Consider the following 21,866-nt stretch of genomic DNA (forward strand, 5'->3'; position numbering starts at 1 on the left):
TGAGCTGATGTATCAGAACAAAGTCACTTCCTTCGAGTGCGCCGTGATGCTACTCGGCAATGCTGCATCGGCAGCAGCTCGAAAAGAGGTGGAGTCTGACTTCACATGTTTTGGAGGAGGCATGTGCTAGTCTTCACCCTGATGGTGTTGGGATATTACTAGTGATGGGGGGAATGGAGTCCTAATAAATTTGTTGGGTAACTGACCATGTAAATTGGGGAGAGAAGGGGAATTAAAATATATTTAAAAAAGACATAATTAAATAAAATAACCTTTCCCTTGACCTCTTTTTAAAGTGTAACGGTGAAAATATATAATTATTTACAAGACATCCCAAAAAAACATCTACAGTATTTAAAAATTCACAATTTATCCCACCTGTGGTGACATGATTCCCAAAGTATGAATCCAAAAAGCTTAACTTTTTAAAATCTTATTATTAACTAATAATCTTCACCTCATCTACCAAGTATAACTGTTTCAATACCAATGAAACAATGGAAGTGCGGGCTTCCGTGTTCCTGTTAACATGCCACCACCATTGGCAGACGGCTGTATGACACAGGACTACATGCATGCAGACCATTACAACAACTGTCCAAGGTTGCAATGGTGCCTTCTTGCAAGACTGTCATAGAGTGACTCATAGAATGGCAGCAGGTCATCGTCTTTTATGCTTTTGTCTCGTTGGAGGTGAAAATTTTCAGCATTTATTGTTTCTGGTAGTCTTAATCTCATTAAATATCATTGCAATCTGGCATTTTCTTCTAGGTGCAAATTACATTTTTTGAGGTTGACCGCTAGATTTCAATGAAGTCAATGATTCAGCACATTATTATATCAGTAATGCACTCTTTTTCCAAGATTGGAGTAAAATGAATGATATTAAGCAGATATAATTTAGTAATCTAGTCTCTGGATGATTTATTTTGCATCCTTTTGCATCCAGCAGCAAAAAACATTTTAAGATTTAATTAAATTTGCCGTATTTGACGTTGCACATCCTGCAATGTGACTATTTGAGCATGTGCACATTGGGATGACAATGCTGAATATTGATATGTATATCATCATTGTGCAGCTGAAGGATTAATACTTCTAATTGCGTCTCCACTGTGTTTATTTAATGAGTTTTAATGATGTCTGTGTTCTGTCTAGATTGGTATCTGGTACTCTAATAACACCCTGGTCATGAACTCCACCAGCCTGGACATCAACGCCTCCGAGACGCTGGCCAACAAGACCCTCATCATCACCACCATACTGGTGAGGTCATCACGCACGGCCTGTTCAGTGGACTGGCTGCTGGCCAACCATTTGATTAATGTTTGTGCCGGCCAACATTTTTAATGAACTTTATGCTTTTTTTTAAACGGCCGGTATGATGGGAAATAAAATTATTGGCAATTATTCCCAGTCTGTATTAAGATTATTAAGCAGTTACAGCATGGAATGACACAACTATTTAGCATTTAGCATTTAGCCTATAGCAGCTTAGCCCCACCCACTTACACTGACATTGATGAGAATAGTAAAGACGTTTCTAAGTTTCTAATTTTACATTAAACAGCTAAAAAAGCTGCCAATATATGATCATATATTTGTTAAAAAATCACTGTAAATGGAGATTAAATTTCTGAATATTACAGCTTTTTTATGTTAGGTTAAGTTTATGAATATAAAAAAAGTTAATAAATAAATACATTATACTACTGTTGTTATTCTTGATATGTTTTTGATATTTGAGGTCTTTATAGTTTCAGTACTGTGAAGAATTTTACTGTAGGGGCTCCGAGTGGTCCAGCCATCTAAAGCGTTGCCACTGTGATCGGGAGATCGCTGGTTCGAATCCGAGTCATGCAGCTTGCCATCAGCTACCGGAGCCCTGAGAGAGCACAATTGTCCTTGCTCTCTCTGGGTGGGTAGATGGCACTCTTTCCCTAGGGTAATGTTGATCAGCACAAGGCGTCTTCCTGATGTTGGGGCATCACTACTAATAGGGGGAGTCCTAATGAGTGGGTTGGGTAATTGGCCGTGTAAATTGGATAGAAAATCAATCAGCAAACCAATCATTTGCCTAGGGCCCCAAGCTGGCCTGGGGCCCCCAGACAATGACTGGCTATGAATCGACTGCGAGGACAGGACCAACTGTGGTTGTGCTGGTCAATGCAGGAATGTTCAAAAACAATATGTCCAAATGACAATAGCCAGCCAGGTTAGTGATTCCAGCAGCCAGCAAAATATGAAACTTCAGCTATCATGAATGGAGTTATCCATCTGGAAGCCAGAAAAAAAAAAGAAAAAAAAAAACAGCTTTAATTTTGCTTGGGGCCCCCAAGTGTCTTGAAAAGGCCCTGTGTGCATATGTGTGTCGGCAAGGTGTTCGCCGTAAAGCAACTAAATAGATACTTAGAACTATTTGGATACATAGTGTATATTACACAATAAGATACAATAAATGTATTGTAAATGTTGATGATTAGCTCTTTAAAATGTGTGTGTGTGTGTGTGTGTGTGTGTGTGTGTGTGTGTTTAGGAGAACCCGTATGTGATGAGGAAGGTGAATTATCAGGAGCTGGAGGGGAATGATCAGTATGAAGGTTTCTGTGTGGACATGCTGAAGGAACTGTCCGACATCCTGAAGTTCACCTTCCGCATCAAACTAGTGGACGACGGTCTGTACGGAGCCCCGGAACCCAACGGCTCCTGGACCGGCATGGTGGGGGAGCTCATCAACAGGGTATGGATGTACTGTATCAGTATTTATCACAGTGTGATGAACATTAACCAGTATTATATCAGTTTTATTGCAGTGCGATAAACATTAGGCTGTATTATATCAGTTTTTATCACAGTGGCAAATATTAGGCTATATTATATACATTTTATCACAGTATGATGAACATAAGGCTGTATTTTATCAGTTTTTATCACAGTGTGATGAACATTAGCCTATATTTTATCAGTTTTTATCACAGTGTGATGAACATTAGCCTATATTTTATCAGTTTTTATCACAGTATGATGAACATTAGGCTGTATTGTATCATTTAATCACAGTATGATGAACATTAGGCTATATCTTATCAGTTTTTATCACAGTGTGATGAACATTAGCCTATATTTTATCAGTTTTTATCACAGTGTGATGAACATTAGGCTATATTACACCAGTTTTAATCACAGTGTGATGAACATTAACCAGTATTACATTAGTTGTATCACAGTGTCATGAACATAAGGCCATGATGTATCAGTTTTTATCACAGTGTGATGAACATTAACCAGTATTACATCAGTTTTATTTTGAAAAATGTATGGATTCCACTGCTCTTATACTGTTCTATATATGTTTTCTGTATGTTTTTCTCTGGAGCAGAAGGCTGATTTAGCTGTGGCTGCTTTCACCATCACCTCAGAGAGAGAGAAAGTCATCGATTTCTCCAAACCTTTCATGACCCTGGGCATCAGCATCCTCTACAGAGTTCATATAGTAAGATACATACATATATTTATATATGTCATTATGTATTTTTTTTCTGTTGGGGTGCACAAATTTATGCACATGCCTAATTTAGTTTAAATAATTATTGCACACTTTCTGTAAATCCTATAAACATATTTTCACTGCTCAAATATCACTGTTTTCTTCTGCTATATAAAATATATATAACTGAAATTGCTGATCTGAACTAATGATTTATAAAGGAAAATCATGCAAATGATCAGGGGTGCATAAATTTTTTATACCACTATATATGTATATATATGTATATATATATATATATATATATATATATATATATATATATATATATATATATATATATGTGTATATTTATATATATACCCTCAGAGTAATCCTAATTTACCTCAAGGTTTCAGTTGTGTGCTTAAATGTGGTAAGTAGTCCCTCTAGTGGTGAGATAAGACAATGCAGTGAGTAAAAAAAAAAAAAATATTTCCAGTAAACACCTTCTTTCTATTTAACCGTCATATATTTTAAATGCATATAATATTATTTGTAAATATGCATGCTTTTGTATAGTATTTTTTATTAATATTTGCATGTTTTTGTCTGTCAGGGCCGAAAGCCAGGCTACTTCTCCTTCTTGGATCCCTTCTCTCCGGCCGTTTGGCTCTTCATGCTGCTGGCGTACCTGGCTGTCAGCTGTGTGCTGTTCCTCGCTGCCAGGTACACAACACACACACACACACACACACACACTATACACACAACGCTTGTGCACAACCCAACTCAATCACATAGACTTTTTATGTCTTTCTCGCCACCGATTCCCAGTCCTCCCCCTCCATATGGATGGTCTGGAAAAGAATTTGCTGCGTACACTCCTCTGTTCATCACACACTTCATTATAATGCATCAGTGCACTGCTGAGTGTCTGTAAACTCAAATAACTAATGTGAATAATGCTCATCACACTGTAATATTAAAACTAATATACATGTATCAGTATAAACACAGTGTGCTGAACAATAGACTTCATTGTCTCAGTTTTAAACACAGCGCGATTAATGTACTATAGACTATATTGTATCTGTTTCCATCACAGTATGATGAATGCTAGGCTATACTGTGTCTGTTTTAAACAAAGTTTGATGATGGTTAGGTTAATATGTATCTACAGTATTTTAAATGCTATATTGTATTTGCTTTAAACACAGTGTGATGAACATTAGGCTATGTTGTATCCCTTTTTATCACAGTGGGAAGAATGTAGGTTATATTGTATCTGTTTTAAACGCAGTATGATAAAAGTAGGCTATATTGTATCCATTTTAATCACAGTGGGAAAAATGTAGGCTGTTTTGTATACGTTTTAAACAGTGTGATTAATGTAAAACTATATTGTATCTGTATTAATCACAGTGTGATGCACATTAGGCTATGTTGTATCTGTTTTAAACACAGTGTGATGAACATAGGCTATATTGTATCAGTTTTTATCGCAGGCTATGTTATGTCAGTTTTTATCACTGTGATAAACGTTAGGCTAAATTGTATTTGTTTTAAACACAGTGTGATGATCGTAGGATATATTGTATTTGTTTTAAACACAGTGTGATGATCGTAGGATATATTGTATTTGTTTTAAACACAGTGTGATGATCGTAAGCCATATTGTATTTGTTTTAAACAGTGTGATGATCGTAAGCCATATTGTATTTGTTTTAAACACAGTGTGATGAACATAAGCTATATTGTATTTGTTTGAAACAGCGTGTTGAGCGTAGGCTATGTTGTATCAGTTTTTTATCACGGTGTGTATTGTATCTACTTTAAACAAAGTGTGATGAACATGAGCTAAATTGCATCTGTTTTAAACACAGCGTGATTAACATAGGCTATCTTGTATGTTGGACATTGGATATATTGTATCTAATACAAACACTCTTTAATGAATGTAGATCTACATTGTACATTATATATATTGTAAGTGTGATAAAAGCCATGGTTATACTGTATTACTTTTTAAAATAGTGTAAGGAATGATCTATACTAATGAGTCTATACTGCAGCAGTTTTACACACAGTATGAATAATGTTGTGTTTATTACATTGTATGATGAATGTCAGGCTGTAATATATTAATTTTATAGAGAGTTAAATTAATTCTAGGCTACATTGTGTCTAATTTAGACAGTGTGAAGCTACGTTTTGTCTATTGTACACAAAGTTTGATGAACATTGCGCTAGACTGTATCTGTTTTATACACTGTGTGATGAATGCAATATAAATGCTATATTTGTACATTTTTACATCATTTTAATACAACATAGCCTCACGTTCATCACACTATATTCGAACTGTATATTAATATATAGGTCACTATATTGTGCGTATCTTCTCTTCTCTCAGGTTGAGTCCGTACGAGTGGTACAACCCTCATCCGTGTCTGCGGGAGCGCAGGGACATGCTGGAGAACCAGTACACGCTGGGGAACAGCCTGTGGTTTCCAGTGGGAGGCTTCATGCAGCAGGGCTCAGAAATCATGCCCAAAGCCCTGTCCACTCGCTGCGTCAGCGGAGTCTGGTTAGTGTGGGGGTGTGAGTGCATGCTGTGCGTGCACACCAATCGATAAAAAACGGCACCAGATAAGCAAAATCGAATTGTGTTCCAAAGTTTGGGCACCCCTATTAATCTTAATCATTTTTAGTTCTAAATATTTGGATGTTTGTAACAGCCATTTCAGTTTGATATATCTAATAACTGATGGGCACAGTAATATTTCAGGATTGAAATGAGGTTTATTGTACTAACAGAAAATGTGCAATATGCACTGAACCAAAATTTGACCGGTGCAAAAGTATGGGCACCCTTATCATTTTATTGATTTGAATACTCCTAACTACTTTTTACTGACTTACTGAAACACAAAATTGGTTTGGTAACGTCATTGAGCTTCGAACTTCATAGCCAGCTGTATCCAATCATGAGAAAAGGTATTTAAGGTGGCCAATTGCAAGTTGTTCTCCTATTTGAATCTCCTCTGAAGAGTGGCATCATGGGCTCATCAAAACGACTCTCAAATGATCTAAAAACAAAGATTGTTCAATATAGATGTTCAGGGGAAGGATACGAAAAGTTGTCTCAGAGATTTAACCTGTCAGTTTCCACAAAAGCATATGTGACTCTCATGTGACTCTCATGTGTTTGTGGCGTGCTTGCAGAAATGGCTTCTTTCGCATCACTCTCCCATACAGCTTCTCCTTGTGCAAAGTGTGCTGTATTGTTGAGCGATGCACAGTGACACCATCTGCAGCAAGATGATGCTGCAGCTCTTTGGAGGTGGTCTGTGGATTGTCCTTGACTGTTCTCATCATTCTTCTTCTCTGCCTTTCTGATATTTTTTTTCTTGGCCTGCCACTTCTGGGCTTAACAAGAACTGTCCCTGTGGTCTTCCATTTCCTTACTATGTTCCTCACAGTGGAAACTGACAGGTTAAATCTCTGAGACAACTTTTTGTATCCTTCCCCTGAACAACTATATTGAACCATCTTTGTTTTTAGATCATTTGAGAGTTGTTTTGATGAGCCCATGATGCCACTCTTCAGAGGAGATTCAAATAGGAGAGCAACTGTTAAATCAAGTGTTAAATATGTTAAGTCCCTATTTTAGTTAGGGCGTCAGTGTGTCTTCGCTATTATAACGACGGGAATGATGAGTGTTGTCTATGTAGCGTTTAAACAGTGCTGCACCTGTGTTTTACGTTGCCAAGATAGCAATTTGCCAGCACTCATCATTAACTCCTGTTTTTGTGTTCTTTTAACACTCTCTATTTTTAAAATCATCTCTACAGAACTCTAGTGTAGATAACGCTGCAAATTCAACACTGGTGTTTTTGCTCCAAAGTTACGCCAAGAAGTTGTAGATCAGATTGTATCAGAAAGTATCTGTCTCACCTATTCCTGTTCTTTCTGTCTCTCTCAGGTGGGCGTTCACTCTGATCATAATCTCCTCATACACAGCCAACCTGGCCGCCTTTCTGACGGTTCAGAGAATGGAGGCTCCAATAGAGTCGCCTGACGACCTGGCAGACCAGACTAACATCCAGTACGGCACCATTCACGGAGGGAGCACCATGACCTTCTTCATGGTACAAGTTCAAGCCTTTACCTTACGCTCTTTTACCATTCAACTCATTGAATCCAGGTGGTCCAACCACTTCTATGGCCACAGTTGCATAAAACCAGAATGGGAGAATGGGTTGCTATTAGGAGCTCAGTGAGCCAGACCTTCTCATCCAACATCAGTGTCCAACCTCAAAAATGTGCTTCTGGAAGAATGGTCATATACAAAAAAACAAGAGAGCACCTAAAAATTATGAGTTTCCTTGATTTTACCAAATTGAAAACCTCTGGAATATAATCAAGAGGAAGATGGATGACCACAAGCCATCAAACCACCAATCTGAACTGCTTGAATTTTTGCACCAGGAGTAAAGCAGCATAAAGTTATCCAAAAGCAGTGTGTAAGACTGGTGGAGGAGAACATGATGCCAAGATGCATGAAAACTGTGATTAAAAACCAGGGTTATTCCACTAAATATTGATTTCCGAACTCTTAAAATGTATAATTATGAACTTTTCTTTTTTTTTGCATTATTTGAGGTCCGAAAGCTCTGCATCTTTTTTTTTATTATTATTTTAGCCATTTCTCGTTTTCTACAAATAAATGCTGTAAATGACCAAAAATTTTATTTGGAATTTGGGAGAAATGTTGTCTGTAGTTTATAGAATAAAACAACAGTGTTTATTTTACTCAAGCTTATACCAATAAGTAGCAAAATCAGAGAAACTGATTCAGAAACTGATTATAAATAAGGGTTGATCTACAGTTACAGTAGATACAGTAGATACAGAATCTCCAACGGAATCCCCATATTGTACCCATATTTGTTCACATACTTATTGTCTTGGCTGAATCACCCAGGACCATGTTAATGCCAGGTGTGAACTTAGCTATAGATGCTCACAAGAGCGTTCATTAAGAGGAGGGCACAGTTTAGGTTCCTAAAGTGTGCCCTCCTCTTGCAGAACTCGCGGTACCAGACTTACCAGCGTATGTGGAACTACATGTACTCCAAGCAGCCCAGTGTGTTTGTGAAGAGCACAGAGGAGGGCATCGCTCGCGTGGTGAACTCCAAATACGCATTTCTGCTGGAAAGCACCATGAACGAGTACCACCGGAGCCTCAACTGCAACCTCACCCAAATCGGGGGCCTGCTGGACACCAAGGGCTACGGCATCGGCATGCCCCTGGGTAAGAGTGATCTGTGAAACCTGATTTACAGCGTATTCAAACGCCTCAACAGGTCACAGGGACGATTTGCTTGCTGAACGAATCCTTTCTTCAAATTCTTTCTCTCTCTCTACTTTTCTCATCAACTCTCTTATTCTCTCTTTCTCCACCTTTCTCTCTATATCTCTTTCTCTTGTTACTTTCACCCACTCTCTCTTTCTCACACCTTCTCTCGCTATCTCTCTCTTTCTCACTTCTTGTCACTCTTCTTCTTTTTCTCTTTTTCTGTGTACTTCTCTATCTCTCTTTCTCCCTCTCTCTACTTATTACTTCCTCTCTCTATTTGTCTCTCTATCTCTCTCTCCCTTTCTCTCTATATCTTTCTTTCTCTCCTTTTCTCACCCACTATCTCTTTCTCTCTAACCCTCTCTCTATCTCTCTTTCTCACTACTTGTTTCTTACTTTCTTTCTCTCTATCTCTTCTTTTTTTTGCTTTTCTGCCTACTTGTCTCTCTCTATGCTTTTCTCTTTTTCTTTCTCTCTCTCTACTTGTCACTCTCTTTCTCTACTTCTCTCTATTTTTTCTCTCTCTCTACTTCTCTCTCCCACTCTCTTTCTCTCTCACCCTGTCTCTTTATCTCTCTCTTTCACACCACTTGTCTCTCTTTCTCTCTCTCTACTTCTTCTTTTTCTCTCTACTTTTCGCTCCCTCTTTACTTATTACTTTCTCTCCCTCTACTTTCCTTTCCCTCTCTCTCTATCTCTCTTTTTCTCACTACTTGTCTCTCTCTTTCTCTCACTCTACTTCTACTTTTTCTCTTTTTCTGTCTACTTGTCTCTCTCTCTCTTCTTGTCACTCTCTATCTCTTTCTCTCTACTATTTACAAATTTAAGGTAATAGTGAAATTACGATAGTACTGGATTTTGTTTTTTTACAGTTTCCTTGCTTTTTATAAACTTATCTCTTCTTCTCTCTCTCTTTTTTTCAGGTTCTCCGTTTCGGGATGAGATCAGTCTGGCGGTTCTGCAGCTGCAGGAGAACAACAGGCTGGAGATTCTGAAGAGAAGGTGGTGGGAAGGAGGCCAGTGCCCTAAAGAGGAGGACCACCGAGCCAAAGGCAAGAATCTAACAAGAGCTCGAGATTTAGAGAGTTTATTTTCACCTGCTAGCACCCAACAGCACTACACTGAGGAACCCTGAGTGTTCCTGTAAGCCAGGGTGATATTAGCTAGCGGTTCATGATACGTAGCTTGTTTTAACATGATAAACAGCGAATGAGCTAGCACTTAGCGGCTAATGATAATGCTGCTCCAGCAGTGCTTGCCGGGGTTAGCAGCAGTCTACAGGCCAATACTACTCACCTCTGAACGGCGATACAGCTAGTGCGGTTAGTGGCTAATGATAATGCTGCTCCAGCAGTGCTTGCCGGGGTTAGCAGCAGTCTACAGGCCAATACTACTCACCTCTGAACGGCGATACAGCTAATGCGGTTAGTGGCTAATGATAATGCTGCTCCAGCAGTGCTTGCCGGGGTTAGCAGCAGTCTACATGCAGATAATACTCACCTCTAACTGGCGAAACAGCTCACACGGTTAGTGGCTAATGCTAATACTGCTCCAGCCTTGGTGGTAACTAAATATAATATTAAATTGGTGTTAAATTTACATTAAGAATTGCAATATGTACTATATGTACTAATGTTTTTTTTTCTACCATTTGATTTCACGTTATTCCCGATCACAATCACTCAAGATTTTTTAAATAACTTGTTGCCAGCTAAAGCAGGATCACCCATGCAGTAATTATCCAATGGGAGACTCCCATGTGTGTTTGGTGAGTTAAATCCAGGTGCTGATCTCTATTTAGCATTTTATATATATATATATATATATATATATATATATATATATATATATATATATATATATATATATATATATATGTACACTGACCGATTATTTCATTATTATCACCGCCTTGTTTCTACACTCACTTTCCATTATTTTTATCTCGACTGATCACACAGGACACGGTATAGCTCTATAATAATTACAGACTAGAGCCCTTTAATTATTTGTTAATCAAGTAATTAACTCTTGATGAGTTCAGCACAGCTGTTAACTGAAAGCCTGAATTCCAGGTAACTCTACATCATAAAACTGACTAAGAAAATCCAGCCAAGATGTGCAAAACTGTCTCTATCTTAGCAAGAGATGCTACTTTGAAGAATCTAAAATATATATATATATACATATTCTGGTTTGTTTAAGAGTTTTTTTTTTCCTAAATATTTTTTGTTTTATAGTTTGGATGATTTTAGTGCTAATCTACAATGCACTGAATTTAAGGTGTGTTCAAACTTATGACTGGTACTGTATGTGTATATTTAGGGCTGTTTAACACATGACAATAAGCTGCTTACTGTTTAGCAGCTCTAGGTGAAGGAAAGGTGTGGAGGGCATGTAAATCTTTCTACATGTGTATAATACTGTGTGTGTGTGTGTGTGTGTGTGTGTGTTTCAGGCTTGGGAATGGAGAATATCGGGGGGATATTTGTGGTATTGATCTGTGGGTTGATCATTGCCGTGTTTGTGGCTGTGATGGAGTTTGTGTGGTCGACTCGGCGCACTGCTGAAACAGATGAGGTATGAATTTATATATATATATATACAGCTCTGGAAAAAATAAGAGTTTCTTTAAATTTACCAAATTTAAAACCTCTGGAATATAATCAAGAGGAAGATGGATGATCTCAAGCCGTCAAACCAAACTGAACTGCTTGAATTGTTTGCACCAGGAGTAAAGCAGCATAAAGTTATCCAAAAGCAGTGTGCAAGACTGGTGGAGGAGAACATGATGCCAAAATGCATGAAAACTGTGATTAAAAAACAGGGTTATTCCACTAAATATTGATTTCTGAACTCTTAAAACTCTTTATGAATATGAACTTGTTTATTTTTTCATTATTTGGGGTCTGAAGGTTTTATTTATTATTACAAATATTCATTTTTGCTATTTCAGCCATTTCTTATTTTCTGTAAATAAATGCTCTAAATGACAATTTTTTTATTTGGAGTTTGGGAGAGATGTTGTCGGTAGTTTATAGAATAAAACAACAATTTTTAAACAGCAAAATCAGAGAAACCGATTCAGAAATGGTGGTCTCTTATTTTTTTCCAGAGCTGTATACACACACACACACACACACACACACACACACACAGTAGGTGGTGCTCTGACCTTACTTTCAGCAGCTCAAACCAGCAGGACAGATGTCAGAGTTAACTAGAAAGATATGTTATGTAGGAAGTTGAAACAAAAGGAAACTGAAGTAGTCCTGGATAGAAGTTCTGTATAATTTAATTGTACAACCTTCTTGTGACAAAAACACAAAAAATCTGGCAAGAAAAATGAACATTGTTGTTTTATTCTATACACTACTGACAACAGTTCTTCCAAATTTCATCCTTGTCTTTTGAGCTGATGAGAAATGGTCAAAATTGTGGAAAATAATAACACAAATAATGCAAAGGAAACAAGTTCATATTAATTTAGAAAAAAAACATACTAATGTTTTAAGGTTTCAGAAATCAATATTTCGTGGAAAACCCTTGCACACTGCTTTTGGGTGACTTTATGCCTTATACTCCTGGTACAAAAATTCATTTTACAACCTTCAACATTAAGGCCAGGCAAGCATAGTTTAATACCAGATAACAGGAAAAAGACTACACACTGAGGGCCACTAGAGGGAGAAGACACACAAGTTGTACTCATGAGTTACACTGCCAAAATAAAAGGCATGTACATAATTGTTTACCGTAGACCGCTCCACGAAAGGAAGAGCAAGAGTTCCCTCTGTTGCACTGGATAAATTCATCAGAGTTACCAGCCTCAGAAACTGCAAGTTAACAGCTCCCCAGATCCTTCATAGTCTGGATGACCTCAGTATTCATTTACAATGTAGCAAATGTGTAGCCATGTACCCTACACCATAGCTTACTGTGTAGCCTGACGCATATCTCCCGAGAATTGTACTAACTACGTGTTGTGACACCACAGACCACAGCAACTGTGATTGGTCCACGGATTATTTGTATTCCCACCTACAGATTTCCACCTTTCCTAGAAACACAAATGCACAAATGCACAAAAATAAACACTCACAACAGTGTAGGCCACTCATGCCAGGCTACACCATAGACTCAATGCTATTATTAACCTTCTCATCTCCTGTGTCTCCTTTAGGTGTCTGTATGTCAGGAGATGCTGACTGAGTTCCGAAACGCTGTGTCCTGCAAGAAGAGTTCCCGCTTGCGTCGTCGCCGGCCCCTCTCCAGCACCCTGGCCCTGCGCCACCCGGCTCGTGTAGCTCTGGGGGCCCCGCGGCCCCTGCGGCTGGTCAGGGAGATGCGCCTGAGCAACGGCAAACTGTACAGCGGGGCGGGACCTTTAACAGGAGGAGCCTCCGGAGCAGGGGGAGGCCCCTCGGACTTGGGCCCCGGGCCCCAGCGTCTCCTAGAAGACCCTCTTGGGGCCAGCAGCACGCCTGCAGTGCCCCTGGGCCCCCCTGCGGTCACAGTGCCTCTTCCACGAGGCTGCACCCACGTGCGCATCTGCCAGGAGTGCCGGCGCATCCAGAGCCTCCGGACCACCTCGTGCCCTCGAGTGCCGCCCTCCTCGGCGCCCCTCCCCCGCCTGGCCCCGCCCCCACCACACTCCTCCTCCAACACGGACAGCGAAGGGGGCGGCGGACACAGCCCGCGCAGGATAGGCCACTCCCCCCCTCCGAGAGGAGGCACCAGTACAGACCTCCTGGGAGAGCAGGACTGAAAGAGCGAGGGAGGAAGAGAGGGAGGAGGAGGAAGAGCGTAGGGGAGGATTTGTAGGGGGGTTAAAGCCCTAAAATTCACTGGGCCCAGAGCTAGGTGTCCTGGAACATGCCAGAAAGTGTTCGCGCCATTTTTAACCAGTATTATTAAGTGTCATTTTGGTTTTGAAATGGTTTTAAAAACAAAAAAAGTTGTTCTCAGGGGGCCGAAAACGTTACGCCCCCTCGCCTTTTGGGGGCACTGATGGTTCTCCTCTCGGCTCAGGATGATGGAATGTAAAAGATGGAATCTGAATGTTTTCTTCTACCTTTTGTCCTGTTCAGATTTGCAATTTTGGACTTTCTGTATCAAAGAGAAAAAGCTAAATTTGGATTTTTGGACTTTTGGGAAGCTGAAGATGAACCAGTAGCACAGAGAAACTCCACCCCGAAACTCTGCCACCCACCAAACTCTGACTATAAGCCCCCCCCGGCACAAAGACCCCCTCAAGACTGAACTGTCCGGCTCCTCCCAGACGAGAGCACACACCTTCGGTAGTGGACGTTTAAGCTTTGTGAAATGTACCACAATCTAAAAAAAACAAAAAAAATGAAGGGACTTTAGTCTTAATAGACATTCTTGCCTTTTTATGTACTATTATTATTATTATTATTATTATTATTATTATTAATAATATTATTTTCATTTACAGTCTGTGTTGGTTGATTCCCCAGACTAGCTGTTCCCTGGCTGAAATTAAAATGGCAGAGGTAGCTTATATTGTAATATTGGGAAATTATTAGTAATATAACTAAGAAACTTTGTCAGGGCCCAAATATTAACATTTAAGGCACACAATGGGTTAATTGCACTTGTCAGTTGATGTGTTCAAACCGATCTCTGACCATTTGGACATTTGGAAATTCAAAAAAAATTCTGACACTAATTTTAAGAAACCCAAAAAAAATCCACTAACTGATAATAAAATGGCCAGTTCAATTTTATACAGTTAAAATTTCCTCATTTATCCTAGTAAAACTACAATGCAAATCAGTTTTAATGGATTCTCAAATAATTCTCCTTCATCATTAAGGGTGTCTGTTCATGACAGTATTAAACAGCCCTCATCTACATATTTACATATACTGTAAATGTTGGTGCTTCATCAGTAGAACTGGTATGCTGGTATCAGTAAACCCACATGACATTAATCTCAGTTCCTTTTTTTTAAATGGGGCTTAGCATATTTTTGTTCTCTTATTTCACTGGTAACTGCATGATCATTTTCATCTGTTTTCAAATAGTTCTCTAAAATACTTAGTTCTGTAAAGGATACATCACTTCCTGTTACAACAAAATGCAAATCCACTGAGAAACCAGAATGAAATGAGGTTGATTTCTTTGCAACATTTGTGAAAGGATTTTTTTTTCGAATATGTATTTCCCAGACATGCAAGGATACAATGAAAAGAAAGGGAGTGCTGATATATTTGTTTCTTGTTATTTGATTGTTTATTGTCAGCTGAGCCTCATAAATGATCAGTGGGGCAACGTAGAAACCTATGGTTTATCTGCATGGTGACTTCGGAACCTGTAGAATATTATACAGTTATACCATGGTATACACAATAACCTAGGAACCTGCAGTATATCCATTAGGTATTCTAGAAATCTGTGGTATTTCTTTGAGGTAACCTAGGAACCTGGGGTACATCCACAAGATAATCTAATAATCTATGCTGTATTTAAAAGGTCATCTAGGAACCGGCAGAATATACACATGGTAATCTAGGAACCTGCAGAATAATTGTAAGGCAATCAAGAAACAGGCAGAATATTCGTAATGTTGTCTAGAAACCTGCAGTATATTCGTAAGGTAATATAAGAACCTGTGGTATACCCACAGGGTAATCTAGAAACTTGTGGTCTATCCATATGATAATCCAAGAACCTGCAGTACATCCATAAAGTAATCTAGGAACCTGCAGAATATTTCTCAAGTGTTCTAGAAATCTGTGGTTTATCCATAAGGTATTCTATGAGCATGTGGTATATCCATAAGGTATTCTAGGAACATGTGGTATATCCATAAGGTATTCTAGGAAACCTGCGGTTCATCCATAAGGTATTCTAGGAAATCTGCGGTTTATCCATAAGGTATTCTAGGAACATGTGGTATATCCATAAGGTATTCTAGGAAACCTGCAGCTTATCCATAAGGTATTCTAGGAAACTTGCGGTTCATCCATAAGGTATTCTAGGAAACCTGCGGCTTATCCATAAGGTATTCTAGGAAACTTGCGGTTCATCCATAAGGTATTCTAGGAAACCTGCGGCTTATCCATAAGGTATTCTAGGAACATGTGGTGTATCCATAAGGTATTCTAGGAAACCTGCGGCTTATCCATAAGGTATTCTAGGAACATGTGGTATATCCATAAGGTATTCTAGGAACATGTGGTATATCCATAAGGTATTCTAGGAACAAGTAGTATATCCATAAGGTATTCTAGGAAACCTGCAGTTTATCTATAAGGTATTCTAGGAACATGTGGTATATCCATAAGGTATTCTAGGAACATGTGGTATATCCATAAGGTATTCTAGGAACATGTGTTATATCCATAAGGTATTCTAGGAAACCTGCGGTTTATCCATAAGGTATTCTAGGAACATGTGGTATATCCATAAGGTATTCTAGAAACCTGTTGTATATCCATAAGGTATTCTAAGAAACCTTCGGTTTATCCATAATGTATTTTAGGAAACCTGCGGTTTATCCATAAGGTATTCTAGGAAATCTGTGAGGTAACCTATGAACCCAGGATACATCTATATGCTGCAGTATATCCATAAGGTCAACTAGAAACATGTGTTACATCTTAAAGGTAATCTAGAAACTTGTGGAACATTCATAAAGTAATCTAGGAACCTGCAGTAAATACATAAGCTGATCAAGGAACTTCCAGAATATTCTTAAAGTAATCTAGGAGCCTTAACTAAATCCTTAGGCAACCTATGGATGTTGGGTATATCTGTATGGTAATCTAGGAACCGGCTGTATTCATTTATCAAGCATCTCAGAGTACAAGAACTGATCTAGGATCACCTCTTATCAGGTGTCTAATTCATATAATCCAGTTAACCCTCACTAATCCTGGATAAGCATTCTTACGCCGAGAGGTTTGATAAACACGGGCCAGTGTACGGTATATCTGTATGGTAATCTAGGAACCTGATGAATGATGTGAATGACCTGTACATATACTACATATACAGTAAACATACACACACACACATACATGTGGTTATTTTTCATCATCATCTCCTGCCTCTAGAGGACGATGTTTTAGATGACCAAAAACTGAAGCTGTGGAAATTTTACATCTATATACATGTATATGTTATGATTCATATTTATTTGCCCCTATTGTCATACTTACTATGACTACAAGTGTTTTGGAAAATTAAAATAAATAAATTCAGGCTGAGGAATTCCTGATTTTCCCTAAATTCCTGAAATGCTCTGAGGGGAATCAAACCGTTTCTTTTTTTTAAATTGGGTTCCTTTTTTCTGCGTCTTTCTGTTTTTTAATTATTATTATTTTGAAACTAGTGTGCGATGGGGTATCAAAACGATGGTCAAGAGTATTAATATAATTCTATTGTTGTTATTATAAGTATTCCTACTAAAGCGCAGGAGTCATTTGGGGTGTGTGTGAGGGGTCATGGGTTAAGCATAAGGGTGAGGGACCTACTACCGAGTGACCACCTGATGTTAAAGTTATTTCTTTGGAATAAAGAACACATCGATCTGTCTTTAATTACACTGGCTTTTGTCATTCCTTCTTTCTTCCTTAAGAGATTTTGTCACCTTACAACAGGGGTGTCCAACGAGGTATTTTAGAAATAGAATGAAAGTTGACCCGCTGTTAGGCAGGTTTTTATAATGTGAGATTCAAAGTTTGAACGCTAGGTGTCAGAAACGGGCCAAAGAGTCGGAGAGGGTGCACATTTGTAGTGCAGAAAATCGGGCCAAAGAGTCTAAAAGCGGAGAGGGTGCGCATTTCTAGCACAAAAAAACTGGCCAAAGAGTCTAAAAGCAGAGAGGGTGCGCATTTCTAGCACAGAAAAACTGGCCAAAGAGTCTAAAAGCGGAGAGGGTGCGCATTTCTAGCACAGAAAAACTGGCCAAAGAGTCTAAAAGCGGAGAGGGTGCGCATTTCTAGCGCAGAAAAACGGGCCAAAGAGTCTAAAAGTGGAGAGGGTGCGCATTTCTAGCGCAGAAAAACAGGGCAAAGAGTCTAAAAGCGGAGAGAGTATTATTTAAAGTGGTTTATTTCATTATTTGTTTTATTACAGAGTCTGTGGCCCGTGACAAAAAATGATACATAGTTTTTTAAATTTTAATCAATCAAAAATCTGAAAAAAAGTATTCAGAGCATCTGTGAACAGCAAGGTTCATGTCTTGCCACAGAAGCTCAATGGGATTTTAGGTCTTTAGGACTTTGACTGGGCCATTCTAACACATGAATATTCTTTAATCTAAACCATTCCACTGAAGCTCTGTAGTGCTGTATGTTTAGGTTTAGGTCATTGTCTTGCTGGAAGGTGAATCTCCTTCCAAGTCTCAGGTCTTGCCTCCAGCAGGTTCTCCTCCAGGGCGGTCCTGTATTTATCTCCATCCATCTTCCCATCAACTCTGACCAGCTTCCCAACTCTGTCCCTGCTGAAGAAAAGCATCTCCACAGCATGATCCCACCACCACCATGTTTCACAGTGGAGATGGTGTGTTCAGGATAATGAGCAGTGTCACTTTTCCACCACACATGAAAAATCTTCAACTTTGGTCTCATCTCACCACAGCACCTTCTTCCACATGTTTGCTGTGTCTTCAACATGGCTTGTGGCTACAAAAGTCTGCAAAAGGCTATTTTTAGCCTTTTTTCTTTCAACAATAGTTTTCTTCTTGTCATTCTTCTATAACGGCCAGATTTGTAAAGAGCACAACGTATATTTGTCTTGTGGACAGATTTTCGCACCTGAGCTGTGGATTTCTGCAGCTCCTCCAGAGTGACCATGGGCCTCTCGGCTGCTTCTCTAAACAGTGCTCTTATTTCCTTGCTCAATCTGTCAGTTTATGTGGACCATGGCCATGTCTTGGTAGGTTTGCAGCTGTAGAATATTTTTTTTATTTGATTAAAATTTCAAAAATCATCAAAAAATGCATAAAAACTGTGATTAAAAAAAACAGGGTTTTTCCACCAAATATTGATTTCTGAACTCCTAAAAATCTATGAATATGAACTTGTTTTTTTATTTGCATTATTTGAGGTCTGAAAGCTCTGCGTCTTTTTTGTTATTTCAGCCATTTCTCATTTTCTGCAAATAAATGCTCTAAATGAGAATATTTTTATTTGTAATTTGGGAGAAATGTTGTCTGTATTTTATAGAATAAAACAACCATATTAATTTTACTTAAACATAAATCTATAAATAGCAAAATCAGAGAAACTGATTCAAAAACTGAAGTGGTCTCTTAGTTTTTTTTTTTTTTTTTTTTCCAGAGCTGTATATGGTTATTATAAATAATAATTACAGAATAATAATGTATTTATTTATGCCAAAACCTTTAGTTTTACTCTGTAAAAAAGCTGTTACCTTTTCTGCAGTAATTCACTGTAATTTCACAATCCTTTACTTGCAACTTGTTTCCTGTTCAGTTACTGTGAAATTTACAGTGTGATATCACTGATCTACTTTCTCTCTACAGGAAACAGAAAAACAAATGTAAGTGGGGGAAAAGCACTGTGTGTGTGTGTGTGTGTGTGTGTGTGTGTGTGTGTGTGTGTGTGAGAGAGAGAGAGAGAGAGAGAGAGAGAGAGAGAATCACGTCACTGTTGGGTGGGCGGAGTCTCACCTGAGTGATTTTTGCTCAGTTGGTTCTGCTTCACATACTGAGATTCACTCACCTGATCGACACTCACCTGATGTACTCACTGATGGCTGCTCTCGCGCTGTGCTGTGCTCTGATCCTGCTGCTGTGTGGAGGTAAGAACTTCTCTACAGCACTGACAAAAAAAAAAAAAAAAAAACAATTAGTAATGTTTTTGCTATTTATACAGTTTTCTTTCTTTTTTTTATATATGTTTTTTTACATTGTTAAAAATGTAATAGCGAATACAATAATAAAACTCTACAGGAACACATGTGGAATTATTCTGTAAACAAAATGTGTTAAACCAAAATATGTTTTATACTTTATATTCTTCTAAAAGTATATTCCACATTTATCATTGAGGACAGATCTGCACACTCTTGGTATTTTAATCTCAGTGTCTTCATGAGGAATAGTTTTCACAGCGTCTTGAAGGAGTTATTGGAGGTGCTGAACAATAGTTGCTGCTTTTCTATGGAGTGAATTTTGTGCCAAAAGTTTTATTATATACACAATCAAACATTTAAGAATCAAAAGGATAAAATGTATATTGAAACTTTAAAAGAGAAAAAAAATAAAGCAAACATATTTTTCAATGTACTTGGTTGCTTTATTATTCTTTGTTTATTACTTGTGGTTATGTAAAAAAATATTTTAGTTGGAACTTTGCCAGTCTTTGATTTTATTTTTGTGTATTTTCTATGGATTTTTGAGGATTTTGCTGCTAAAGTCTTTTGCTTCTGGAATTTCTCGTTTGCTTCTGAGTTTTGGCACAGTTTTATATTCATTCATATTAGAATGGAATCAAAAGCTGCAGCCTTAGCTACCCCAAAAGAGCCCCTGGTGATGTATGTCACAGACCCTTTAAAAGCTGTTTAAAATGCTTCACAGCACTTTGTCCTTTATTTAAGTCAAGCTAAAACCCCTCACATTAAAGCCCCTAATGTTAAAGTTAAAAGTGACATATACTGAACATCCTGAGAGCATCTCCACCCCTGAACAATGTGTGAACCTTTGTTCATTCCTCAGACCTTATTTACAGAATGTAGCTGGATTAGAGCTGGAGATAAGACTAAACTAGCTTTGTTTAAAAGTGAATTTTAGCTTCTACAGCTCTGTTTCAACCATTTTAACAATCTAAATTAAGTTTGTTAATTAAGTTTGTTACACTCAATAGAACAAACTCTGACCTGATTTCTAGAACAAACATTAAAATACTTACGAAAATGTTGTCTTATCATTTATGTTACATCAAGATTTTAACCATAAAATATTTACGCAATAAGAAAAAAAAAATACATGAATGAGCTGCTGTCATGGTAGATGAGGGTATATAGAAATAAATGCAGGTATCGATTTATTAAACAAACAAGATCAACAAATGAAAAAAGAGGAAGCGAACACGGACAGAGTATGTAAAAACAAATAAACAAAACAAAGCACACTAAACTACCGAGACAGATCTAAAGATAACAAGAAAAAGAAGAACTGTGATCAGACTAGGAGCACAAAAAACGCACTAACCTGACAAGCGCACACAAAGCATACAAAAAAAAACAAAAAACAGACAAGGAACATTGAAACAATGGGGCTCTTTATACACAGGGTGACTGGGAACACCTGGGGAGAATAACAAGGGGGCGGGGTTACAAACAAGACAGGTAGGAAAACTAATAGCAAGGAGGGGCTAGGCGGAGACAAGACAATAACAAAAACAGGGCCATGTGAATAGAAACACAAACAAGAACACAGGACAGGAACAGAAAGGACCAAGAAAAAAATAAACACTCCAAATAAGGCCTAAAGTGTATTATATGCTCAATTTTAATTTTGAATTTGGTATCAGTATTTAGAAATGGATCTGGGCTCTTATGGGTTAAGAAGATGAGAAATGAGCCCGAAACAAAATGTGAATCTGAAACAGATCTATGTTTTTAATATATTACAGCCTGTAGCCAAATGATCAACCCATTCGACCTACTCGCTGCACTAACTGTTCTAGTTCTTTACTAGCATTGACTGCAAAACAGGTTACTTAGCAACAGTGATGGTATAGTTACTTTGAAAAAGTAATCTGATTACTGATTACTGATTACTCCTTTAAAAAGTAACTCTGAGAACTGGCGGAAAAACGAGAACAGGCGGAAACTAAAGACACGCCGAGCGCGAGAGAGAGACAGGGGAGTTGTTGCTGCAGTTGGTCTGCAGGTTTAGGTTCAGCAACAGTATGTGCTGAAAGAATGAGGTCAGCTGACTACCTGAATATACTGAATATAGACCAGGTTATTCCATCAATGGATTTTTTCTTTCCTGATGACACGAGCATATTCCAAGTGAACAATACCAGGATT

General features: G+C 38.2%; 2 protein-coding genes across 2 annotated transcripts in view; both read left to right on the forward strand.

Moving 5' to 3' along the window:
- The window catches only part of grik5 (glutamate receptor, ionotropic, kainate 5), a 135,492-nt gene extending 118,091 nt beyond the window's left edge, over window positions 1-17,401 (forward strand). Inside the window, exons 12-22 of the mRNA XM_049480118.1 lie at window positions 1,159-1,266; window positions 2,537-2,740; window positions 3,380-3,493; window positions 4,086-4,195; window positions 5,883-6,056; window positions 7,455-7,620; window positions 8,561-8,786; window positions 9,755-9,883; window positions 11,290-11,411; window positions 13,015-15,670; window positions 15,830-17,401. Of these exons, the coding sequence (XP_049336075.1) occupies window positions 1,159-1,266; window positions 2,537-2,740; window positions 3,380-3,493; window positions 4,086-4,195; window positions 5,883-6,056; window positions 7,455-7,620; window positions 8,561-8,786; window positions 9,755-9,883; window positions 11,290-11,411; window positions 13,015-13,599 (1,938 nt within the window). The 3' untranslated portion in view covers window positions 13,600-15,670; window positions 15,830-17,401. The remainder of the gene's footprint in view (window positions 1-1,158; window positions 1,267-2,536; window positions 2,741-3,379; window positions 3,494-4,085; window positions 4,196-5,882; window positions 6,057-7,454; window positions 7,621-8,560; window positions 8,787-9,754; window positions 9,884-11,289; window positions 11,412-13,014; window positions 15,671-15,829) is intronic.
- Window positions 17,402-19,568: 2,167 nt separating this feature from the next.
- Window positions 19,569-21,866, forward strand: part of LOC103025185 (carcinoembryonic antigen-related cell adhesion molecule 5) — a 40,154-nt gene continuing 37,856 nt past the window's right edge. Inside the window, exon 1 of the mRNA XM_049480498.1 lies at window positions 19,569-19,628. Coding sequence (XP_049336455.1) covers window positions 19,580-19,628 — 49 coding nt within the window. The 5' untranslated portion in view covers window positions 19,569-19,579. The remainder of the gene's footprint in view (window positions 19,629-21,866) is intronic.

This window comes from Astyanax mexicanus, chromosome 6 (assembly GCF_023375975.1).
Source record: "Astyanax mexicanus isolate ESR-SI-001 chromosome 6, AstMex3_surface, whole genome shotgun sequence".
Taxonomy (NCBI): Eukaryota; Metazoa; Chordata; class Actinopteri; order Characiformes; family Acestrorhamphidae; genus Astyanax; species Astyanax mexicanus.